The sequence below is a fragment of the Homalodisca vitripennis genome, chromosome 7 (genome assembly GCF_021130785.1).
Source record: "Homalodisca vitripennis isolate AUS2020 chromosome 7, UT_GWSS_2.1, whole genome shotgun sequence".
NCBI lineage: Eukaryota > Metazoa > Arthropoda > Insecta > Hemiptera > Cicadellidae > Homalodisca > Homalodisca vitripennis.
Window position 1 is genome coordinate 105406425 of NC_060213.1, and position 27501 is coordinate 105433925.

A 27501-nucleotide genomic window follows, 5' to 3' on the forward strand; every position below is an offset into this window, starting at 1 on the left:
CGGGAAGACCTGATGTGATCCCACTCCGAGAAATCAGCCGTGTCAAAGAGGTGCCGAGCTTGCGCCTTCATGTTATCATCCAGCGTCGGTATGCCAAGGGAGCGCATTATAATAGTGATCCAAATAAACTAAGGGATCCCAGAAACAGTCCCTGGTAAATAAATATACACACAGTATAATAACCATGTAGTTTAGAATCAACATGTGAGTTCTTACGGCAAGTTTGTTAATTATTTTTGTGATTAAAAAAATTTTTTTTTAATAGTAAATATATTAATTTTTCGTCCTTTCGCGTGTACGACATACTTTGACGCCCTCTTTAAGTATTAAAAAGCTTTAATATTGACATTTTATATTTGTTATCTCTGTAAAATGTGTCAACCATCGCTATTTAAACATAAACATAACCCCGGGCCTCCTGTAATAATCTTACAATATGTCAACAATAACACCACATAATGAAAACACCATTAGTGCCGATACATCACTGTAAAACGTGAATTATAGAGTGAAGACGAAAGATTTGTCGCGAAAATATATAAATTCAAGTAACGTATTTTTCCACCTCAAAACGTGATTCTGATGAACTGTGTAGACAAAATATATTTTCCTTATCAGAATAGTTATGCTGCAATGAACGGCAATACAGACAACATTTAAATTGGAGAAAACAACGCTCTTCTTACCCATTCTAAACCGGAAAAGTTATCAAGGAATGGTTAAAGATGTTAACACAATAATAAAGCCTGATTCTTCCACTGAAATAAAAGTTAGGGCTCTTGAAGTAAATCTTCAAACTATAGATGACTTTAGAAGTTTAACCGCTTTTGGTTGCTCAAATGTTAAAAATCACACTTTCAAAACGAGAAATGATAAGAAACTTGATGTAGTATTAAGGAGCGCCCCTTGCTTCCTCTCTGGTGAAGAAATTGAAGGAAATTTTCTGTAGTAGCTCTTGGAATTCCAGTAAAAGTAGTAGTTCGTTTATTATCCTACTGTGTACTTTTCCATAGAAAAGCTAATGAACTATACACACAAAAAAACCATCACGAAAGCTAATGAAATATATACTCTGAGCAGCTTGTGCTACGCTGTTGTAAGTGTTGAACCAAAGAGAAACTCCCGAGATATACTTAAATGTACCGTACGTTTGCACTTTGAGCATACAAAAAATATTGCAAACTATTTGAAAATATTGTCAAATACACAACAAAATATCATTACTAGAAGGATTCGTACAAAAGACCAACACTCCCTACATATGCTAATTGCGGCAAGATCCTACTCTGTCAACTACCGTGGCTGCAAATATTATAAAGACGTCAAGGATAAGATTTCGAATAATACCCTAACTTGTATGAACTCGATCAAAGGTCCTGCTCGTGCAAACGCTAACGCTGAAACAAGCGCGACTGGGCCATTACTCAATGTTCCAGAACATCCCAATCCTCACATGGTTTTCCAGTTCTTCGAGGTCTTAGGCTCAAGTAGTAAAACATAATGGATCTCCGCCCAGGACTGCTAACGAACCTGTAACACTCAAAACCAGTAAAATTATTATTTTCTCTTTGTAAACATTGAAGAGCTTGTCCTTAATTTAGTCAAAAACGTATGCCAACAATAACGAAAGTACTGAATAGCGTCATGAAGCTATTGCTCCAACATGACTAAATGCAATATCTTAATCATTCCAAATTTAACCATCCTTAAATTAAATAGGGCGGTTTAAAATTAAAGAAAGCGTTTTTGCATCTTTCTATACCTAGCACAATACAGATAGGCTACTGCTTATGTCACTGAAACTCATTTCATACTAAACGAAAGTTTTAATATCTCTTGCTACTCAATATACAAGGAGGAGGGTAATGTTTCTCATGCATCTGGAGGATATTGTGAGTTTTGTTTAAAACAAAATTAGTCGTTGTAGACGTAATATATTCTTGCCAAAGCTTTTTCAATTTAAGCGTTTGAAACCAAGTTTATTTAACAAAACTGCCATAACGTTAACATTATTTCTGCATACAAGTCTCTAAATTGATGTTTTTATCATAAACATCTTTTGAATTTATTTCGTGGATATACTGCAACTCTTATTATAGGTGATATTAATTGGAAGCGCCGTTTTTGGGACTGTGAATCAACAACCCAAGCGTAGTTCGTATCCTTCGTGTCATTAATGATAATGATATAACTATTTCTGCCAACCCGAGCCTACATATTTTCCTTGGAAAAATAATTTTCATCACGACATAATCGCCATCACGCTATACAAAATGTTACCACTACTACGATATTACAAGTTTTAAGGGGAGTTGATTTAGATTACCTTTTTGTTATTGTAACCTAATTCTGACGACCTATCTTGACACCTACCCCGCCTAGATCGACGGTGATCTAAACTGGGAAATATTCTCTACAGATCTAAATAATCACTTGACTTCTCCAGTAGACTTGTATAGAATCAATAATATTTATAGTGATGTAAATTTCTTTACGAAATGCTTAATAAGGTCTGTAAAATATGCAATTTGTAAGACCTATCCTCCAAAATCAGAAAATTTCCTAACTCCTCCAATGAAAAAGTGTATGAATTTAAGTTTTTTTTGCAGTCATTCCAGAATTAAATATTCCGGACGAAGTTGTTTAACACCTGTTCTTAAGCGAAAACAACATTTTGAATAGACATGTGTTAGGTAGGTTGCACATGCCTAAACCTAGTGTTCAGTCTACAAACAGACTTAAGCTGGTACTATACGGACGCTAAATGCGTCGCGTTAATGCGTCGCGTTAACGCCAAAGTTCGGCGCATAAGTTGGACTACTAGTCCAGACTATACGGACGCAAAATGCGTCGCGCTGTTTTTGCGTCAACGCCCCGCTGGCCAGACTATACAAGCGCAGAAACCGCCACGTTGCTTCCCAGATCACTTTATTCCAAGTTGCCAATATGGATGCAGTGCAGATCGGTGCTGTAGGGTTTCAGTGTCTACTAGAGATGTATTTGGAAAAGACCAAAAGGCAGGATAGACGTTGGGGTACCCATCCCGTTCTAAGCAGCAGATTGACAACAGGTGCGTTTCATTTGATGTTTGAGAAGCACAGACAATATGAAGACAAATTTTACCAATATTACAGGATGTCTGTTAGCTCATTTGATGAACTTTTACATCTTGTCAGTGACGGTCTGATGAAGAAAGATACCAACATGAAAAGGAGTATTGAGCCAGCTGAAAGACTTGCTATAACCATCAGGTAAGCCGTTTATGGGTTAAATCGAAGGGTAGATCCATGTCAAGTGTTCCAGCAGTGGTTGCTTGACATTTTCAGAAACATTAATATTTGGTAGATCCATTTTGAAATGGGGACCCTATTTGTTTTGCCCGCTAGCTGTTTTCGCCTTTGCAAGCATCCCCCCAAATATAAGGAACTGACCTACCAAATAAAATTTTTTCTGAGATTATCAAGCAACCAATATTGTTTTCCTGGACCTTGGGATGGATTGACCCTGAAGTGGTTTTAAACATTTAGTGTATATTATTATTTTTTCCTTCTAGAATAATGTTTGTTTGAAGTAAGGGTTATATAAAAAACGCAAAAACAGTTCTGGAATATGTATTAGTTTTAGTTTAATGATTCTTTTAACATAGTATTATAAATATTTCTATCAGGTGTACAATATGTAACATCGGATATTGATAAAAAATACAAATAAGAGCCTCGTTCAGTTTAAATTGCAGTCAGACACTTACAAACACAATAGGTACGTTGTAATCATTTTGTGATACATTATAATCACTAGGTTAATATATTTTGGTAAACTTAATGTAACTGATTTTTATGTATTGATTACGGAACAACATTAAATTTCATTTACCTCAAATTGCTCTGAAAGTTAGCAGACCAATTTTGACCGAGTTATAAAATACAACCTTTTTCTATATATTTGTAATGAAGGAACAATGTAAGCCTATAACATTTTCCAATAGTTATATTAGGTTAGTCTTTTGTAAACAGATAACCTACAAACAATAGTAAACTAACCACATATTACAAAATATGAACTACTATTAAGTAAGTAAAGAATTGTATGACCAAGAAGTTTCAGTTCTGCACAAACACACTGGGAAGTTAATTACAAAATTGTCATTATTCCACAGTTAATCGGAATACTACTTCTTACTACTTCTTCTTACTAGAAGATGGTTCAATTCCCGGGTTCACGGAAAAATGTACAAATTCTGATATGTTAAATGGTTGGTTTTGAGTGTTGTCACTGGAAGTGGCATTAGAGCATTCGGTGTTTTCGTCATAGTCACCGATTATTGATGGTGTGGTCGGAGTCGGAGTTGTGTATGGTGAATTTAGGCCCGAGAACATTAATGGTGACGCAGATGTGTAGTCCATCATTTGGGTACGCACTGGCACTGGTTCCTGAACTTGTGTTTGGTTCATAATAGCATTTCGGAACACTTCAGTTAGTTGCATCCTAACATCAAAGGCAGCAAGTGGTGGTAGGCTGTCCATAACAGGAAGAAAGGACATTAAAAATGCCTTGTTCCCAGATTTATCTGAGCTGTTAGCTGAGGAAGTGTTCGCTCTTTGAATGGCGATGCTTTCTTGCATCAATGATGTAATGTTTTTTGAAGCTGATGTCAAAGTTCTCTCAATATTAGTTCTTTTTGACACACGTTCTTGTCTCTTCTGACGTTCAACTAGTGACGAATTTGAAACGCTGTCAGCACGGTCATTGTCATCTGCATTAGTTGTTTCTACTGTTTCTACTGCTTCTTGTTCAGATATAATGTGTTCAAGGGGTGGAATATTTGATACGTTCTTGTCATTGGGCTTCATGTAAGGTGTCAAAAAAGACAGTTGGTCAAAGAAAATGTATTTCTTTTTTTTGTTGCTGGAGCTCCAGTCTCATTTTTCTTTAAAATACGTAGTTCCCGAACGAAATTGTCACGCAAAGTCTTCCATTTTTTCATCATATCTTTGCCTAAAACAAACGGAGCACTTTTAGAATCATATAACTGTATACTTGTCACAGGTTTAAAGCAGGTAATTATAATATAACATTTCTTGTTTGATTATAGTGTATTAGGGACATATTAGGGTCATTCCTTGTAAAATCATCAGAGTGGGGTTTCTTGACTGTTTTATTTTATTTTAATATTTTTATCACGACTTCTACCGCACTTCAGGAGATCAACACAATTAAAGAAAAGATTATACTATACTAAACGGTTATACTAAAATCCCCTTCTGTTCTGACGTTATTTTACAAGAATTAAGTAAATTGTTTTATAATGTAAGACTTAAAAGCGTGTAAATCTACACATCTACAAAGACGGCAGTATCAATGTCTTATATTAGATAGTTATATTATGTTTCGCTTATATTTACGTTATATATTTTAGGTATTTGGGCTGTGGAATGAACTTCAGTGACCTTGAATTCGAATATCAAGTATCAAGAAAAACAATACGTCTCGTTGTTGAGGAGACCTGTGAAACAATTTCGGGAAAACTGCAGTCAACTGAAATGCCAATCCCTACAAGTGATGAATGGCTTTTGAAGGCAACGGAATATGAGAAGTTAACCAACTTCCCAAATTGTGTTGGTGCCATTGACGGCAAACACGTGCGGATACAATGTCCACCAAGTTCAGGTTCACTATACTACAACTTCAGGAAGTATTTTTCACTTGTATTGTTTGCAGTCAGCGACGCACAGTGCAACTTCACTGCAATAGATGTTGGTGCATATGGCCGGGAGGGCGATTCCACAATCTTCAAAAACTCAAACTTTTACAAAAGACTGAATGCCGGCCAACTGAACCTCCCAACAGAGAAACCGCTTTCACCAGAAGGCCCCACAGTACCTTTCGTATTTCTTGGCGATGAAGCTTTTGGTTTAACTACACGTGTGATGCGCCCTTACCCACAGAAGAAACTCACAAAAGAGAGAAGTGTATATAACTATAGGCACTGCAGAGCCAGACGTACAGTTGAATGCGCATTTGGAATTATGAGCAACAAATGGCGAGTAATGCATTCCTGTATCCTGGTGAACCCGATCTTTGCAACGAAAATCATTCAGTCTTGCTGTGTATTGCATAATTATGTAAAAAGGCGGGATGGTTACATTTTTGAAGAATCGCTTACATGTGACATGGATTGCTTGGTCGGAGTAGCAGTAGGAAGTGGTCGTAGTAACGGACTTGTAGTAAGGGACTTGTTCTGTGAGTATTTCAATGGACCAGGAGCCTTAAACTGGCAAAATCAATATGCCTAAGCACAATCACTTGAAAAAGTAGGACTTAGTAAAAAGAAGAAAAAGTAAACTTAGAAAAAGTATAACAATATTATTTCCTATGTAATAAAATTTAAAATAAAAAGTTTTGTAATTGACTACTTTGAATACATCCTGTTATGTTATTGTAGCTCCTCTCAAATTAGACCTTTGTATCATAATCTAGTGTCAGTTCTATAAACAGTATTGATCAACTCGTGAATAGGTTTAGTGAAGGTTGGCAAGGAAGAACAGTGACCTTGGACGACTCATAGCGCAGAAATAGACTTTTCACCCCTCCCCTTTCTACCAACCTACCGCCGGCGCGACGGCGACGCCGGCGCCGGTGCCGTCTGGGCTAGCCATGCGTCGTAACTTCGATATCTACAGCAGTAGATTTTTAAGTGCCAAAAACTGTGATCATGTACGCAATGGCACAATTAAATTACTAATGTTCTTTACAATACGTTACAAATAACATACGTTTAACATACATTTCAATATTTAAACCTTTTACGTCAAATAACCACACAATTAAACAAATAACCATATAATCAAACCGTAATTTAAGGAAAGAGATGATTTCAAAACGGTGTTAAGTTATTATCACAACAAAGTTGTAATTTCATTTTTGTCTTAATATACTTCCCATATTTATGTACGGTACTATTATTAATTATTGTCTTCGTTACTATTGTAAAACAACAAAGATAGTTAGTTGTACTTGGTGCTTAGAAAAAATATGTTTACATCATTACACCTTTGTTTATAAATATATCAAACTTAGTTACCTGCTTCGTCCTTCATTTGGGGAGTCATTTCCTCCCAGTTGTCGTGCACAGCTGCTCCTACCTCCATCCAGCACTGAGCTTTAACATTTCTGTTTGAATATTCTTTTGACTGGACGTCATAAAGTGGAGGTCGCTTCTCTACTTCTAAGATGAACTTCTCAGTATCAAACATGTTGATGACTCTCACACAGAAGCACAATAACTACTCACTCAAGACTGCGACTGCGGGCCACGCATCTAGCGTCCGTATAGTCCGGCCCTAGCGTTGCGCAGCGCTATCTACGTCGCGCTGCTAACGTTTTTCCAGGGCTGGTCGCGTAAAAATGCGTCGACGCCGAGTTGGAGGGCAGCGTGCCGCGTAGACTGCGCTCGTATAGTCGCTCAAATTGACTTGCATTGCCATCCAAAATTAAAAATAGCGCAGCGTATTTAACGCGACGCATTTAGCGTCCGTATAGTACCAGCCTTAGAGTTCAGTTCGGTAATTATCATGTAATATTTTTTAACATGATACATAAAATCTCGACACACACACACACACACACACACAATAATATATATATATAGCTATTTTAAAGTTGTGTTAGCCCACGTCTCGGTGTAAATTGACCTACTATTTTAATTTATTTGTATTAAATCGTCCGGATTCAACGGAGAGGGCACATGAGGGTGAATATGGGGCTGCCGCGTTAAATCGCCAGATGAGACTCATTTTAAATTCTCAGAATACGAATCTGTAAGGTGTTGTCCATAACGTAGGAACTTCACAACATAATGCATTTTATAACACTTAAACAGTTCTTTAGATATGGAGCCTCCCTTAAACGGATCGCGCCTCGTCTGGAGTCACGGTTTTTAAGAGCCCCATGCGGTTTTATAATTTGTTTCGACTGCTCATATAACAACGAGACAGAAAACTACACCAAAACATTAATGAAAATTATATTTCTTATCTCACGACCTACTTTTTCCGTCTTGCCATTCTGAATGTTTAAATTATTCACTATAGATTGTTGATACCATGGTTAACCTCAAAATTAATAACATTATGATTATCAAAGACGCAACACCTCAAATCCATCAGGCGAGTTTATACTTGATTTTTAAGTAAAATAAGGGGGTAAAGCCATATAGTAGATCTTAAACTATTTCTAAATCATATATTAAATTTTAAAATAATGTACAAAGCTGATTAATGAAGCAAAGGGCAGAGCATGCGTTTATTCAAACATACTATTTGTATGAAATTTGATTTTATTGCAAATCAAGTATTTTCTCGATATTCATGAATATCTAAAAAGACTGAAAATAAAATGTGAAACAAAATTACAAATATGTATTATTAATTGTTATTTTTCTCAATTTATTATACTTATGATCTTTTCAATGATCAATGAAGAAATGGTACTAATTCATGCATGCTTTAACTTTACCAGAGTTAAAGATTGCAAGTTAAATGAAATGCGAAACTATAAAATAAATACTTAAACAGTTATCATACATAGTTTTGTTACATTTTCTATTATTAATAACTATTTAGTAATAGGTTTATACTTGTGTTTAATGAATAAATAAATAAAATTATACATCTACAATAGTAATGACAACAATTCTGGCACCTGTACTTTTCTCGATGTCTAGATGGAAGACGACTGATGAACTGACATAGGTTTTATCAAAATGTCGGATGTTAATGGCAGGTCAATTTCGTTGTGAAGTGCCAGGTGTCGGTTTAGATATTTCTCCACCTGTTTGTATCGAACATTGCGAATTCTGCTATTTTTTCAACCTTCTACATTCATTCATTGCGGTGTAGATTTTGTGTTGGGCACCTCAAGAAAGATTTGACTTGTGTGTCATGTCAGCAGGCATTTTGAGTCGTCACTGTGAAGGCTTACTTTGCCCGACTTAACTAGTAAGTGTAATACACCCCCTATTATATGTTATGGAATAACCAAATTAATTGTATATATAACCAACACACCATGTTTAAATGATTTAAAGTTAAATATTGTAAATGTTTTACTCTAAAAATGTGTGATTAATCTTTTCTTTGTGTATATGGTCTTTGTTGTAAATATTAAAAGTTAATTAATAATTATTTTAAAATGTAAATTTAAAGATTAATGTACCCCTCGCGAACTCTTACATTTTCAGCTTTAGCTATTTGTTGTTAATGTTATGAAGAAATTTTGTATTAGTCCATTAAATTTTATTTGGTTTGACTTGCAGGCTTGTCTGTTATTTTTAACTTAACCAAATAAGGGCGCACAGACAATATTTACCCATTTTGGATTAATTAAAATTTAGCCTAGGACTAATATACTTGTTTCTAGATTCAAAAAAAATGTCATACACCTATTTTATTGCTGGGAGTGAAAAATAACAATTGGTTATGGCCGTAGTATAATAAGCGCCACCACAATCGAATTATGATTATTGAATCATTGATATTCATGAGTATTGAATTCTCGATATTCATGAATGTCTAAAAATACTGAAAATAAAATGTGAAACAAAATTGCATAATATGTATTTCAAATAACAATATAACTTAATTCTGCTGATTTTACATCTTAAAAATTCATATATTAACAATAAATGAAAAACTATCTAGGCATGTATATTTATAAAATGTTGCAAACAAAACAATGTAACATTTACTTACGTTTTACTATTTTTAAGGATAAACGTTTCTGACTGTGACACAAAGTACACATGTACATAGCCATTATCCTTGCGGCTATTATACAAATACCAAACACATGAATTTACTTTGAATTAACTTGGAACAGAGTAGTGTCGAACTTACATTATAGGCTTTTAAAATTGTATTATAGTGAAGCAATATTTGTATATTTAAAAGGAATTTATGTATTTAAAATTATATAAAATAACAAAAGTTTATACTATGTTAGATCAGCGTAGAGCTTATGATTATTTTACAGGGTAAACATGCCTACCAGCATTTAAATAATGCTCGAATGGATCACCACCAGCAAGGTCGTTATCTAGTAGGCTAACCATTTAAGCATTGTACAGTGTTTAAAATTACACTTTTGAGACTAGAATCGCATTTTTATCGCCATTGTTATTGCCGATATAACCAGCCTATTTGTACATAAATAATTTTGCTTTATTGAATTAAATTAATTTTCAACAGTACTATTATTATGGTAAATAAAAACAACTGGTAATGATTAATTATGAATATCTATAGGTCAAATGCTTTTATGTTTGATAGTTTTTTATATATATATATATATATATATATATATATATATATATATATATATATATTTATTTAGAGGGATATATATATATATATATATTTACTTATCATTGATTGTGCATCTTATGCAACTTAACCTATATAATACTATATTCTTAAAATAGTATTCTTTCAGGGTAATTCTAAGCAATATATGGGTCAACCTCGATTTTTTTCATATTACAATATAATGTTCCAATAGTCAATTAGAAAAGGAAATGACTAGAATTTCTTGCCGGAAAGCAGTTATAGGGAGCAGGCAACCGCCAGACGGTCATATATTGCTTAGAATTACCTATTAGTGATCAGGGGCACTGACGTGATCTGGGCTTCAAATTTGGAACTACTCGAGTTAATTTTTTTTCTAAAAGAGCAAGCAACGCGAAGCGCTGCGCAGCGGGCAGGCATTGTGCGTGATCCTTTTTTTTATTAAAAATTACTGATAAATTGTTATTACATATTACACATATTACAATATAATGTAGGTAATGTATGTAAAACAATTTTAAACACATAATTACATTCCGGAAAGCAAAGTAAAACCAACCAAAAACCAACAATTGACTTTTGGAACATTATATTGTAATATGAGAAAAATCGAGGTTGACCCATATATTGCCTTCTTTCAGTTCCAGAAAGAAATTGTTTGTGGTCGCAAACCATATATCTAATTTTAAGTTAAACTCGGTTAATCCATTGATCTAAGGGACCAGGAGAAATCAGGGTTTTTGGGTGGGGAAGATAAACTAAAGAGGGGTAGGTATAAGAGGAAGGGATTCAGAGTTGTCAACATTTATATGAGAATTTGAGTGGGAAGAATAGTTTACAAACTGCATTTAGAGATAATGTCTGTAGAGTTTTTCAATACTTTTTGTGCTTTTTAAATTTTGGCCTCAGTTTGTATCTCTGTGGTGAAGTTTTCTCATTATTTCTACCTCCATGCTGAAGATTTTCATTGTTTCTCCTTACTAATTTTGGTCCTGTTTATCGGTTTCCACTTGGTCCTGTTTGCTATTAACATATTTGGGCATTGCTTAATCTTGATTGGTTGGATTTGGTTTCTTAGTCACTTACGGAAATAGTCATTATTTTTCCCATTTGTGCTGCTAGAGAGTGATGTTGTTCTCTAAATTCAATGTAAACATTAGTGTAGTGAAGCACTTTAAGTATACTACGTATTATTCTATCAGAATGTACAAAAAAAAGACTTTGTGTACTTATATGGCAGTGGGCAGTGACCAATATCCTGCTATGAAAAATAATATGGTTAGGTAAGTGTGTAATATCTTTAGCTCTCAAGCATTAGCGATCAGCTTTTTGGAATTTTATATTTTTCTGATAGACAATATCTGAGAGGGATGTTTTTTGTTCTTTAACATTGTCATTCAACAAAAAAGACGAAAAAAATGTTCATATTGGTAGTTTTGGTTTAACATCTGTTAACTGGAAATGGATCTCCACAGCAAAGTCAAAATATTTCAAGAATGTTATTGTTTTTGTTGTTGTATAGAAACATTTTTAATCAGGGCTGATACCCTCAGTAAAAACTGGGAATTCTCAGTATTTCACCAACTCTTCAAAACACATTAAAAATCAGGGAATTAACCCTAGGACTGGCAATGGTATCTCTCTGTTCTAGCAGCTCTATTTCACAGCCACACAGATCTTTTTTTATAATGTATCCCATTTCATAACTGTCAGTCCAAATATAAACAGATATGTTAATGTATTCACAAATATTTGCAGAATGTCATAACAATAAGTATTGTTAGTGTCCTTGTATATAATGATTAAAAAAATTTGATATTGTTTTTTTTAATTATTTTTGTAAGTATTCCATTGTGCAACTGCAGAGCAATAAGTTTTACAAATGTATAACTTATTCTGAATATTGTGCTAACTCCAAATATATAATATATTTATCTTAACTTTGACCTCATAACTTATTTTTTACATGACTTTGTATGAAAAAGCACGCAGTTCCTGCTTTTTTGAAAATAGGTTGATCCTTAAAGAAATATCTTTTATGGTTAAACATAATTCTATGACTGCATCTATATTTATCAAGTATGATAGTTAAAACAAAAATAAAATGAAATACTGAATTTTAATCCTACCTTATTTACATATGTACATTATATACAAACTTTCATCTCTCACTCAGAGTCATTAGATTCCACCTTGCGTTTGCGGCCTCCCTGTCGAACCGGTCTGGCAAAGTGTTCGAGTAGATGGTAGGACTTAAGTTGAACTCCATAATTACATCAAGCGCAAAAGAAATTAGGTTTTTTTCCAAGTTTTTACACTCACATTAGACACACGCGTCAGATCGTGTTGGGGAGCAGGATCAAGGACATCACCAGGCGGAACAGTAACTTCTCTGACCTTCTCACTCAATTGTGAGAGAGAACTTACCAGAAAATCACATTTGCTACATGGTCTGTCAGGTTCATCTCATTATCAGAATAAACTTTGGCATCACTAGAAATAGAATAATCCAAAACGAGCTCTCAAATATTACATGAACTGTCTCTTGTTTCCAACCATAATGAAGAAATAAACTATAAGCTAAGAAAGCTAAGGCATTTTTAATAAAAACACTATAAAATAAATTTTCTCACAGATACTCTTGGATTTGTAACTCCAAACTCAAAACCTGACACTTGTTTACAATTTCACAACAACAACATGACTGATGCGTATTACGTTCACGTCAGTTGTCCATTGAGAACGATGTTTGATATTGTATGGTAATCGAAGTAAGAACGATAAATCGGTACTATAGTAAATGCTCTGCCAGAATATATAAAATAAAAATCATTTATACAACCTTAAATGCCAAAAATGTAAATAACTTCAAATGTCTACTTTGACGACAAGTATTCGTCGTTGCAAAATCAGGCGGGTCTTGGGCGACAAAAATTATTTTCATGCCAGCTTTAGGGTTGAAAAAATATCTCTAGAATTTCTTAGTGACTTGTCAAAGTTAAATTCCAAATCTCTAAATTCACTGATCTTCAACAAAAATTTGTTCTCTTATTTATTACTACATATGTGCAAAGTTTGGTATCAGTAATTTTACTAGTAGATCATACTTTTTTAATAAATAGTACAAAATAGGGGTTAGCAGCTAAATGAAAAAGTATTTTTGTGCTAACCACTTAAGCATTATTGTGTAAAGATAGAAGGAAATAATTATGGAATAACAAATTTCTTTTTGAATCTTATTTGTAGTAAAATACTCGCTAAATTAGTATTATATTTAATATTATTTATTACATATTAATTTATTTTAAAAAATAGTATCACTGTGCAATGTCACTTTACTATAGATATGTCTTTTCAGAATATTTTTCAGTGATATAGAAGAAGTAATTAAATGATATATTTATAGGTTATGTTCTAAGTAATATGAGTAATGGTGTTCCTGCTTCTAGGTGATGGTGCAAGATGTGTGACCAGACGGAAGTGACATACTCCACAGGCGATGTGGTCTGGGTCAAGCTGGGCCCCGTGTGGTGGCCGGGACAAGTCCAGGACTATGACAAGCTGCCGGAGGAGATTACGAGTAATCTACGAAAGAAACCAATAGCTGTTGTGAAGTTCTTCCAAGAAGATACTTTGTAAGTAGAGCTCTGTTTCTTTATTATTATTAGTATATATTTAGATACAAGTTGATCTATGGGGTTTTTTAGGCATAGAGAGTTCATTACAGACATTGTTAACATTTTAATTTTAATTATTTGTGAATTCAGAGAGAGCTGCAAGCCTCTTTAGATCATACTATGACTAAAGGGAATGAAGTTTGAATTGGGTCCTTATATTGGAGACTGTTCATTCAATAAAAACAATCTCTCATCACATTTACCTTTCTCACACTTTGGTGTACCAAGCAATCCTGGAAGTGCCATTGTAACATTTTCAAAGGGTTCATTCAAGTCATCTTCACAGGGATTTTTTAGTTATACTTTAGAACAGGATAGTTCTTACTTTCTTAATTCAAAATCGTGGATCATTTGAACTTTTTTTCTGTCCCCTTGACATTTTTATCATAAATAATGTTAAAATAGAATGTTTAAATAAAAATTTTTATTAAATAATTAAAGTTTTTATGTGCATTAACATAATTCCTGAGTTAGATCCCTTAAAGTAAAAGAGACAACATTCCAATGCATTATCTAATGTTGTAGTTAATTGAACATGGTTGTATTCATTGCTGCATAGTCCATTGCCATACTGACTGAGTAGCATGAATCACATGGAAAGAGCATGCTCAAAGCCATGCCTCTGGCTATTTTTGATTTCTATGAATTCATCTATGTCATCGATCTGAATGTCTCCGTACCTTGCCTTGCAACTGCCAGGATCAGTACTCTACCCCCAAATCACATGACAGAAAGAGCACACTCACTACTGGTCTTCATTAATGATCTTCCCAAATTTGTGCTAATAAAAGTGTATTCTACGCTGACGACACTAACTTGATGTGCTCTAACTTACTCTCTGAAATTAACTCGGCTATGATTGGCTACATGAAGGAAAGGTCTGACCTCTGGTTTTCCGCTAATGGCTTAAAAATTAACGAAGATAAGACTGAACATATTACTTTTAGTTTAAGAAATAACTCTGTACATAACTCTGTTAAGCTACTTGGAATCAACCTGGGCACTAAGCTTACCTGGAAAAATCACACAGATATTCTTTGTACCCGTTTATCCAGAGTAATTTTTCTGTTAAAAATACTCAAAACTTGTACTAGCTTCACCTTGCTATTAAAAGCGTACTTTGGACTTTTCCACTCACACCACACTATAAAACACTATAATTACCCAAGTTGTTTAGATTTATTTATTGTTTTATAAATTTATGACATAATTTGCTAATTAAAAAAAGTCGGTGAAAACACATTGGTTAGTAGAGTGAAACGCCGCCTACCGCATCAGAATACGATGATCCAGTCAGAAATGGCGGGTTGTTTTAGGTACACATTGTGAAGTACATTATGCGCTGCCATTTCTGACTGGATCGTCGTATTCTGATGCGGTAGGCGGCGTTTCACTCTACTAACCAATGTGTTTTCACTGACTTTTTTTAATTAGCAAATTATGTCATAAATTTATAAAACCATGGGGGGACGGCCCACAGAGGAAAACATGGAAATCTTAAATTGAAGCATGGGTCGAGTGATACCTCAACACAATAAATAAAACACTATAATTACCGAAGTTGTTTAGATTTATTTATTGTTTTATAAATTTATGACATAATTTGCTACCTAAAACAACCCGCCATTTCTGATTGGATAAACCTTTTGAGATGCGGTTTGCGGCATTCAACTCTACTAAGTGAGCTCTTTCAAATGAGTTATCACTCGACCCATGCTTCAATTTAAGATTTCCTTGTTTTCCTCTGTGGGCCGTCCCCCCATGGTTGGGATGTCATGGTAATAGCAAGGAAAAATAGTTTAGATAGCCATATGACACTGTGCAAAGTTTATAGATGTTATCACCTATGGGTTTTAAAATATTAAGCCGTACCCATACTTTTCAAACACCCTGTATATATAAACCATCTGATGACATTGTCAATGCAGTTATTGTGGGCCGACAATAAAAATTCTTGACCATGCCACGGGCTATTTTTGATTTCTATGACATTGATGTGAATGTCTCCGTACCTTGCCTTCCAACTGCCAGGATCAGTGCTCCACCCCCAAATCACATGACAGAAAGAGCACACTCACTACCATGCCACTGGCTATTTTTGATTTCTATGACATTGATGTGAATGTCTCCGTACCTTGCCTTCCAACTGCCAGGATCAGTGCTCCACCCCCAAATCACATGACAGAAAGAGCACACTCACTACCATGCCACTGGCTATTTTTGATTTCTATGACATTGATGTGAATGTCTCCGTACCTTGCCTTCCAACTGCCAGGATCAGTGCTCCACCCCCAAATCACATGACAGAAAGAGCACACTCACTACCATGCCACTAGCTATTTTTGATTTCTGTGAATTGATCTATGTCATTGATCTGAATGTCTCCGTAAAGTGCTCCGATTACTTTAAATACAGAGTGTAAAAGTATTTAAATTCGTTTCTGACAGTAATGTTTTTTGTACAGAAATATATCACGTAGTTAAAATGAGTTTTGTTACTGGTTCTTTGAGGTTAAAATTATCCACGTTCCTCTGTATTTTATATCATAGTAGGTCTTACTGTAATCGTCACTTTTTTACAGTGAATATGTGAAGAATTTGAACCAGATTTACCAGTACAACTGCCGGAAGAAAGAAGAATTCATAAAAAAGGGTTTGGGTAAGTTAGTTAATTAAGTTTTTTTCTCCTGAAATTTGCTTATAGTAGTTTTATCATTTATTGTTGTTTCCATATGCACTTTTTGGAAACAACATCTGTGCAACTCTACTTTTTCTCATCTTATTTGTGTGCTATTTAACTTTTTGGAGATCTTCTAATAACACAAAAGGTAAGCCAAGAGTACTGTGCTATTTTAATGAAGATTTATGTAACAACCTTTTGGCTATATTTTAACAACCACATTTTATTTCCTCTACTATTTATTTTTATTTAGTACTAGGACGTATTCGGTAAATTACTATGACTATGTCCAGGTAATAATTTCCCTGGGCACTCTGCCATCAGATTTGATCTCTAATCTCAAGTTTGGCTGCTATTGATAATTTACGAAAGGTCTGCATGATATAACAATTCTAAGGTCGGGTGTGATATGGAAAAGAATATTTTGGTGAGTCAAACTGAAACATCCTTTTCCCGTATCTACTACAGCTAGATCAGAGTTAAGTCTCACTGTTTATATGTACTCATATGGTATACAGCAAATTTTGGCCAATTGGAATAGTAAATTGTCATTTTGATACCTTCAAAATGTTTGGCATTCAAAATTCGCTCTGTCTCTATCTACTAATTTCATTAATATTTAGATTTTTTGGATTAACTGTTAAAGATACGAGAAACATACACTGGACCTTATTTGTAAAGCGCCCCATTTTCTAACAGACACAAATTAAATTTGAGCTACTACCAATCATTCAGCTCCTATAAATCTCAAATCACAATTTTAATGCAACAGTCACTGGAATTCTTAACTCAAACTATGCAAGTGTTTTGTTGCTTAAGGATAAGAGATAGAAAAAAAGTCACTGAACATTCTTTGTAGTTCTCTTCATTTCTTGATTCCCACAAACGTTTAAATTTGAACTACAATCAATGGTTCAGCTGCTATTGGGTCCAGAAGCAACATTCTCATGTAAAAATTACAACAATTTCATTTAAAAGTGTTTTGTGGCCAAACCAGTAAAGATAAGGCAAAAAGTTACTGGACCTTTTTGTAGATCACAACATTTTTTTAATTTCATTGTCAAGCTTTCTACTAATCACAAAACTGTACAAAAAATCCAAATAATCACATGAAGTCAACATAAACTGTTAACTAAATTCAATGACTTGTTTTTCAACATATGCAGTGACCACCTGTACCAGTCAACATCTCACTTTGAAAACCTGGAACTACGTACATGACCTGAAGAAAATAATTAACATAATTCAACACCTTCATCTTAACTTACATCGGACATCCATCTTATCATCACATTAGAATGAACATCATATTTGGAACCACAATATGACACACAAACGTATGGGGCAGGTTAGAACAATTATTAATCCCAGCCACGGGCATCGCCGCCATATGGAACATGGGGGACGTGCGCATGCCCGCCCGATCGGTCGCTGCCAGCAAGCACGGTGCTCACTTGGCTTGTCACCACTCGAGGCTCCGCAATACACCCCCATTCGTCCCCTCAAAGTTTTGATGCTGACGTCGCTGATGATCCCATCGATATGCTGAACTTTCTTATACCACGACAGAAATGTGGGACTATTAAAATAAACTCCCAATACTGAACTTCATCATATAGCTCTGCAACTGAAGGGCATGATCAACATCTCAACTGATTTTTAAAATAATATTAACTGTATTATTGATTTTTATTTGTGCATTTACTTACAGGTACTTATTTATTAATATATATTTAGTAATATAAGTTGTGAAAATGGGTCATAAACCTAATTTTAAATTACAGGCATTAGGTTGTTGAAACTAAATATCGTAAATTGTATTAGGCAAAATTGAAATAGAAACAAAAATAAATCAAAATGAGTATTATGAGAGAGCAAGAAAAGGAAATAATGGATTTTATGAAGCTTGCTATATAAGAATTATTTTAAAAAATGGACAAGACTAATGAAAAAATAGACCAGATGAGTAAAAATAATGAAGAGATGAAAAATGACTTCAGTAAAAGTAATGAGGAATTAAGTAAAATAAATATATAAGGTGAATAAGAACAATGAGTTAGAGAAGAATTTAAGTAATTAAATGGACAAACATAGTGAGGAACTAAATAATAAAGTGGATAAAATTAAAAACTGAGATACAGAAAAACATTGAGGAACTAAACAAAGTTTGAACGAGCTGAGGGAGGATTTAACAACAAGAATTACAGATTTCAGAAGTAATGTAAAGGAAGAAATTGTAACAAAAAGCTTAAACATTAATAAGGAGGTAGTAATGAGTTAGACGAAGACGAGTGCATTGGATGATTAGTTGAGAAAAAAGGATAATAGGCCTAGTTTTTCCAAAGTAAGAAATGATATTATAGAGGAGATAGGAAATAATATCAAGATTGTCAGGAGAGAAATGAAGAAAATGGATGAGGGGGTCAAGGTTACACTTGGCCAACAGAAAGGTTAAGAAAAATAAGATCAGTACAGAGAAAAGAGGTAGAAATAAAGTTACACTAAAGAAAAATCTAATCAGATCAAATGGAAGAAAGGAATGCTAAACTGATTTAAAGGTAGCAGGTGGGAACCATCAGTGGAAATTATAAGGGAATGTAATAGTTTTTAATAACAATTTTTTAAGGAGGCTAGTTTGTAATTTATCAATAAAAACAGTAGAAAACATTTCTTTGTGTAACTAATAATAATGGATATTGTTGACAATCGCGTTACTATTTTGAGTGCTGCATTTGTAATAAGGTATTTAAATTGTATTTGTGAGTTCTCATCACACAGAGATTCTGAACTTCATCATGCTATCGGGCTCTAAAAAAACTTCTGTTAGGGTGAAAAAGTACAAAATTTATCACACTTTTTTGAGAGGTTTATAAATACAATTTTTTTGTTATATGGGAAAAGACATATGCGTGCCAAATTTCAAGTTTCTTTAATTGTAGTTGTAGAATGTTAGAGTTTATATCAATCAGTCAATAAGTGCGCCAGTTACGGATGTGGTGTATAATTTTTTTTTTTTATTTTTATCTCTGTGTTGTCTAAATTCACACACACACACACACGCACACACACACACGGGCACACACGCAAACACACAAACACACACTGTAAGACATACGTAATTATTAGTAATATAAAATTCATAGAATCAATGTACAGATAGTTTTTTTTTTTTTTTTTTTTTTTTTTTTTTTTTTTTTTTTTTTTTTTTTTCCTTCTGAGGGAAGAGGACACTTTGTCCCCGCACTTAGTCCTAAAAGGACCTTTGCGCCTCCCTTACTTTTATTTGTGCCCTCAAAAACCGAGGCTTTTGCAAAAACCAATCAGATTTAAGGGCTCCTGTTCTCTGATGTCCTTGGGGCTGAGGAGATATGCTCCCAAGTATCTTTTCCTAGTCTCTACGATGGCAGGACAATCCAACCAAATGTGCTCTGCTGACTCTTCCTCCTCTCCACAGAGTCTGCATTCGCTGCTCCGACTAAGGCCTACCTTCAAAAGGTGCTTCCTCAGAGGGCCATGTCCTGTCAACATTCCTAATATCAGTCTTATATCCTCCTTATTCTGGTCTAGGAGAGCTGTCCACCCTTTTGCATAAGGAGAGATAAACATTTTGGATATTCTTAAACCCGAGGCTCTGCTCCAATTACAGATAGTTGCTGGAAAGGAAGTCTTGTATTACAATTCGATACAAACATCCTCCGGATGTAACTGGATACGCACATCCGCCCAGACGCCGATGGTGAACAAACAGGAAGTCGAGGCCGGGAATTCGAAAAGTGAAGTTCGGGAGTGTTTGTGTTCGTGTGCGGAAAAATATCTCTAGGCGTAATAAGTGTGATGTGAAATAAAATGTAAGTAATTTTAAGAACTTAGTATATTTTAGGGTTCATTAATCATTTTCAATTCCATATCTATTTAAATGTTCACAATTTCGAAAATGTAAATTCATGTAAATGTTTAGCTATTTTAAAGAAAGTTTCTCATGTTAGTCCATGAACTCATTATTATTGCAACACTACAAAATTACTAGTAAATGTTATAATGAATTAAATTTAAAATAAATTGTAATGAATAATTTAATATCAAACATGTTTTCAAAGTATTAAGGTATTAAGGTTTGTGCTTAATATGTCGATTGACGCTATCAATTGTTAATTAAAATTTTTAATCAATTTAATGAAATGTTGTCACAAATAAATGTGTTGGTTCATTTGAGGGTATTTGTACTGCCAATCTAACCTATTATTAAATCCTCTCACAGCAACCCTTAATCAAAATATGTCACAACCTTAATCTTAAACTAAACCAAACTTAAAAACCTTACATGGTGGAGGCGCTAAAACTCGATTGGCATTCAAATTCCTCACATGGGCAAGCACATAGTTTCATAGGCTAGGCATAAATTAGAACTAAATAATATTTATAAGAAAGTATTTAACGAAAATAGCCTACTTCAGTGACAAACCACTCATTTACCTGAAAGATAAATTAAATTTCAAATAACTCAAAAATATTTTCAAACCCGTAATTAGAGTAACGCCAAGTAAACTAACGAGGTACGTCAATGGACATGTATAATTAAATGGGAACCATACTACATGAAGATTTAATACCATTAGACACATATAGGACTTCAAAAGTGACATAATAAAAATATTAAATGAAAATGGAATACTATCTAGAGACACAGACACTGTAGCAGACCTCAGACCTATCCTAGCGGCACTTAAGAACTTAACACGTATAAGCGCAAGTCACCCTAATATTAAAACCATATTTAATAATTTAACTACACGAAAAACTCACCTAAGTGAAGAGGATAGGGAAAACTATAAGGATCTAGCTACAATCGAGGATTTTCTAGTGCAGAGAACAAATTTATACGACATAGTACATAACCCTGAGGCGGACATCAAGACACAAGCACCCCCAACCTTAGCACAACATTACGAGCCACTCACACTACCTGACAGAACGAACACAGTAACCATGGGGGAAAACATACCGTTAATATCAGCTGGGACTTACACAGGTCTCCAGAGCGAAAATCCACAAGATTTTTTAGACAAATTCCTAGTGGCAGCAACTTCAAACAGATGGACAGACAACACTAAAGTTAATTTATTCCCAGCGCATTTATCAGGCACAGCACTAACTTGGTTCAAACACTACAAGCAAAAACAACGAGGGGTAGCCATACAATGGGATCAACTTGCTAAAAGTTTCATAGAGGCTTTCACTCCATTAGCACAAACCCAGAGTCTACAAATTATTTTAGAACACAAAATACAGGGAGAGAACGAGCCAACACTAACCTATTTTTTAGATATATTAACAACATGCCGAAGATATGACCCCACAATACAGGACAAGCAAATTATACATTTTATCATACAGGGACTAAAACCAGAAATCTGTGAACGAGTTATAGGCCTGAAAAACGACACCTTAAGTGATCTAGAGAATAATTTAAAAATTACAGAACAGCTAGTTCTAACACAAATGAAAAACAAAGAAAGGTACAATAGGGTTGCAGCAAACAGACCCTATAGTACACCCTTATATGAACAAAACATTATCCATAAACTACAAACAGAAGTTAACACCCTAACCAATTTAGTAGCTACCCTAACTACAAACCAAATTTCAAATCATAATCACAGGTACGAAAGGTCTCCATCCCCGTATGAAAACTCAAAATATAAGCCAAGATATGATAGAACACCTAGTCCTCACCAGAATAGATATATGGAAAGCTCAAACTACCCCAAACAAACCCAAAGGCCACCTATGATTAAACACGTTACTTTCAGTGATAGGAGAAGACAAAACCATTCCCAAATACAACCTGCTAGACAAAATAGGTATTGCACTATTTGCCGTAAAAACAACCATAATACTGAACAATGCTGGTTCAAGCAACGTTCATTAACTTCTCAAACTCAAAGTAACTGCTTGGCACCTAAAACCAACAATACACAAGAGCTGTTCTGCAGGTACTGCAAGCGAACAAACCACAATATCGAATCATGTTACAAGTCTAATTATTATAAACAAAATCATCAAAAAAATGGGAAATAGGGGGAGGTCACACTAACCCTTACCGAACTTCCCCCTTATCAAAAGCGAAAACAAATAACACCATAGATCTTAACCAAAGGAATCGACAAACTTACAAATGTATAAAGTCTATGACATTTACTCCAACTAACCCCAAAGTACTACCACTATCAACCCCTGGAAAGACCAGTTCAGAAGTGATATTTAAAGCCATAGATTATAATCAAGAATTCCCACCCTTAAAGAAGATGCAAGAAATTGAACAACCTATTATGCAGAAGCCTATACACACCATGAAACTTCAATCTGCGTTCAATCCAACCCCAACCCTAAGTGAACCAAACCCCTCGGGGACAACAAATTTAAATAAACCCAGTTTTACAAGAAACCTTGCAGTCTCAGAAAATTTCACAGGACAGATAAAACCTAGCGTATTAAAGGTAGTAGCGCACGTAAAACAGGACCCAGATTGTAGTATGGGGGAGGTAAACACACATACTGGATTGGAAGAAACCATTGAGATAGACACTATACAGATTTTAAATCACATAGAGCAACAGAAGAAACAGAATATGATAGATTGTACTAACTTGCAAGAAATAACGCAAGACAGGATACACAGACCGAGGAAAAATAAAACATTATTATTAGAGGATATTAATTTATGAACTCATATTTAATTGCGAAAATAAAACTACGAAGAAGATACCTGTCCTAACAATAGACGTAGCCTTGACCACAAACCCTTGACATCCAGTACCCTGCATTATAGATACAGGATGTAACATAAACATTATTAGAGCAGACCTAGTTTGTGCAACAAAATTAAATACTAGCAACATACCCTCGTTGATATCGGCTAACGGTATACCATTAACAGTTTTGGGTTCGACAAAAATTGCCATAAAAATTGGCAAAGTAATACTTGAAGACACGTTTTATGTGACACCTGATCTAAACAGCCCAATATTGGTAGGAAACATATTCCTATTTCAGAACTGCGTGGAGTTAAACTATAAAAATAAAACAATAAAAATTACCAAATATCAGATTGAACATATAATACCTATGAATGAACAGTGGCAGTTAGACACCAAGAATTTTTAAAACACACAGGAGTTAGAAGTACAGCAAATAACAGATGTAACAGCCCCACGAGACATAATTATAGCACCACATCAGCATATTAGGATTAGCTCCTTAAAAGGCATAGAGTTTCGAACAGCCATCGAAACAGATAGGAATCTAAGAATAAAAAAGAAATGTCATGCATATCTTTCAGAAGGGGAAGATGGTACAGATACAATTGTAAATATTTATAATGCATCAAATTTCCCAAAAAGGATACCCGCATATACTACGATAGGACATATACATTACCCAACTCTTGAAGCACAGCCTACCCTGGAACACCATCCCACTACAACTGACACAGGAAAAACAATATTGACAGATAAGGACGGCATAGTATTTGATATCTCACCACATTTAACCCTTCAAGAACACAAAAAAGTCCTTGACGTTTTACAAAAATACAGACACATATTTACAACAAAGGTAATCGATTTAACTCCTGCAAACATACTTCCTGTTAAACTTGAATTAAAACCGAATACGAAACCTGTAACCTCACCACCGTATAGGCAGAGTAAAACAGAAAGGGAAAAATTAAACAAATTATTGGACGATTTAGTACAAGCAAAAATATTAGAGGAATGTCAGGATTACACAGAATATGCAAGCCCAGTATTTTTAGTGAAAAATAAAGATGGAAGCGACAGAATGGTAGCTGATCTCAGGAAGGTTAATGCACAGTTGAAAACAGATGCCCACCCCATTCCTTCAGTAAACCTGGTTTTAAGCTCTTTGAACAAAGCGCACACATTTACAAAATTAGACCTTAAAAATGCATTTTATTCCATGGAGGTTAGGAAAGAAGATAGGCATATCCTAGCCATAAAAACACCTGATAGACTTCTACAGTTTTGCCGACTGCCGATGGGACTTTCAACTTCAACCACATTATTTAGTAAAGCCTTGAATGCGATATTAAACCGTCACCTTTATAATAAAGTCATCTGTTACGTAGATGACCTAATTTGTTATGGTGACTCATTTGAAAATGACTTACATAATCTAGAAACTATATTAGAAGAACTAGAAAAAGCTAATTTGAAACTAAATACAAAAAAGTGTAAATTTCTCTACAAAAGTGTAAACATTTTAGGACACAAGGTATCAGGGGAAGGCATTTTACCCCAAAAACAGTCAGTAGAAGCTATCACCGAATTTAAAAGACCAACTTGTGTAAGGCAAGTGAGACAATTTTTAGGATGCTCAGGATTCTTCCGCAGATTCATCCAAAATTATGCCAAAATAGCACAACCTCTTACTGAGATAATAAAAGATTCAAATAAAAACATGGCATTTAAATGGACGGATCTATGTGAACAGGCTTTTATAAAAATCAAACAAATTTTGACAAACCCACCATTACTATCACATTGGAAGGACAACAGAGAAGCACACATTTATGTAGATAGCAGTTTGATTGGATGCGGAGCAGCGTTAGTACAGTTAGATGAAGAAAATAATAGAATGTACCCAATTTATTACATGTCAAAAAAATATTAAATGCCCAAATGCGTTACAGCAATGCTGAACGTGAAATGCTAGCGCTAACCTATGCTGTGAACTACTTCAGAGAATTCACGCTTGGTAGACAAACAACAGTTTATACGGACTGTGCCGCATTACAGTTTTATAAGAATTTTAAGCACACTTCCACTAGATTAAACAGATTAGCACTGTCATTAACAGACTACGACATTGTAGTAAAACATAAACGTGGTGCTACAAACGTGTTAGCAGACGCCTTAAGCAGAAATCCTTTAGAACAACCTTTGGATGAAGAATTTACGGACGTGTGTTTAACTGTCAATACTTTAATACAGACAAATCTACCCCTACTACAAGCTCAAGACAGTTATTTGAAACAAATACGCCTTGCGATGACCTCACCTGAGGCGGTAAATAAAAAAATCAGACGGGCTTCAAGACATTACGAAGAAATAGATGGATTGTTATATTTCAAAACTTTCAACGGACGAGAAACTAGAAACTTATTGGCTATACCCCAAAAACAAACACAAGAAATATTAAAAATATTCCATGACAACCCCTACACGGGTGGACACTTATCACATTATAAAACAGCTTCAAAAATAAAATTACGATATCACTGGCCGAATATGTACCGTGATATCCTCCAATATACAAAAACTTGTGAAGAATGTCAACTACGTAGGCCAAAAACGAACAAAAATTACGGCCTACTACAACCTATTGCACCCTCCATAAAACCCTTTGACAGAATAACAATAGACTTTGTAGGTAATATTACACAAAGTAATGGTTACAAATATATCCTAGTTGCAACCGATGCCTGCACTAGAATGGCATTTGCAACCCCTTGTAGAAATGCAGATGCGAACACAGTAGCGCAAAAATTATTAAATCTATTCTGCACATTTGGATTTCCTACAATTATTAATCATGACAGAGGAACACACTTTATGAATTCTGTAATTTCACAGTTACTAAATGCACTCGGGATTGAACAAAGGCCAGGCGCTGCTTATATGTCACAAGTACAAGGTGCGGTTGAAAAATACAACCACACGCTAATAAAGGCAATATCTCATTACGTTGTGGAAAAACCCCAAACTTGGTCAAAATATGTACAAATAGTTACATTTGCCTACAACACGTCTGTAAACATTTCAACAGGCTACACACCGCACTACCTCATGTTTGGTTACGAAGCTAACTTACCGTCTGATTGTATATATTTACAGGTTAATCCCGAAAAAATGGTGTTGGAAAATATAGAAATTTTAGAGCAAATACGCAAAGATATGCCGAAAATCATGAAAAAAGCCCAGGAAGCGCAAAAGAAATACTTTGACCGTGACAAAACTCATTTGGATTTAAACCCCGGCGATGAAGTCTTGGTCCATTTCCCGAAAGACCACACAAAAAATATAGTAAATTTCAAACACCATTTAGAGGTCCTTTCGTTGTCAAGAAAAAAATTAACGAAGTGACATATGCAGTAGAAATTTACCACAGGGGAAGGTTAACAGAACAACCAATAAATGTTGCTAGAATGATATTATTCTATAAGAGAATATAAAAACAAATATGAAGGGACTTGAGCAATAATAAAATATTCAAGAATAATATATACAATATTTCTCATGAACATCACTATGCACTCACTGCCTTGTAGTAAAATTTGAAGAGAGTGAAAAGTATATTCGCAATAATTTCATAATATATGAGGGTAAAAAGCCACTACATAGTCACGCAAGAATCGCTTTAAAAAATAGGTATTATACTCCAGGAGTTGAGAGACCGGTTAACTTGATTACGGTTTGAATGATTCATTATAACATTATATAACCTTGAGAGTCACTGAAGTAAGTCTAACAGAAATAAAAATGTATATAAAAATCTCGATGTTGTGTCGGAAAACGACAGAGAATAAAGACATAAAAGATTTAGAAAATTAAAACGCCTGACTTTGTATTTTAATGTGAAGTTTAGTGTAATTTAGTGATTAAGTGATAGGTTACACGTACCAAGGATATTGGTATAGATAATCCCAATATACAGGACACTAACACTGCACACACGACACGACACGAGCAGAGCCTGTAGCCTACGACAACCGTACTTAGACTGGC

The 27501-nt window shown here is 34.6% G+C and overlaps 3 protein-coding genes across 3 annotated transcripts in view; 2 read left to right on the top strand and 1 right to left on the bottom strand.

Moving 5' to 3' along the window:
* The first annotated feature begins 2783 nt into the window (after positions 1 to 2783).
* Positions 2784 to 7088, top strand: LOC124366131 (protein ANTAGONIST OF LIKE HETEROCHROMATIN PROTEIN 1-like). The gene is made up of 2 exons (XM_046822426.1): positions 2784 to 3251; positions 5417 to 7088. Exons 1-2 carry the CDS (start codon positions 2947 to 2949, stop codon positions 6291 to 6293), a joined length of 1182 nt encoding a protein of 393 aa, XP_046678382.1. The 5' UTR covers positions 2784 to 2946; the 3' UTR covers positions 6294 to 7088.
* Positions 4446 to 7253, bottom strand: LOC124366132. Its single transcript, XM_046822427.1, has 2 exons — positions 7082 to 7253; positions 4446 to 4995 (listed from the first exon to the last, which is right to left on the bottom strand). The coding sequence occupies exons 1-2, from the start codon at positions 7251 to 7253 to the stop codon at positions 4859 to 4861; spliced, it is 309 nt and encodes a 102-aa protein (XP_046678383.1). The 3' UTR covers positions 4446 to 4858.
* Positions 7254 to 8741: 1488 nt separating this feature from the next.
* LOC124366133 overlaps positions 8742 to 27501 on the top strand; it is a 28499-nt gene continuing 9739 nt past the window's right edge. The window contains 3 exon segments of the mRNA XM_046822428.1: positions 8742 to 8996; positions 13790 to 13975; positions 16599 to 16675. Coding sequence (XP_046678384.1) covers positions 13803 to 13975; positions 16599 to 16675 — 250 coding nt within the window. The 5' untranslated portion in view covers positions 8742 to 8996; positions 13790 to 13802.

Excerpts from the sequence above, each read along its gene's own strand:
- LOC124366131 (XM_046822426.1), top strand. The coding sequence starts at position 2,947 with ATGGATGCAGTGCAGATCGGTGCTGTAGGGTTTCAGTGTCTACTAGAG. Across the intron at positions 3,252-5,416 it reads AGACTTGCTATAACCATCAG|GTATTTGGGCTGTGGAATGA; the intron begins GTAAGCCGTTTA and ends TATATATTTTAG.
- LOC124366132 (XM_046822427.1), bottom strand. The coding sequence starts at position 7,253 with ATGTTTGATACTGAGAAGTTCATCTTAGAAGTAGAGAAGCGACCTCCA. Across the intron at positions 4,996-7,081 it reads CCAAATGAAGGACGAAGCAG|GCAAAGATATGATGAAAAAA; the intron begins GTAACTAAGTTT and ends CGTTTGTTTTAG.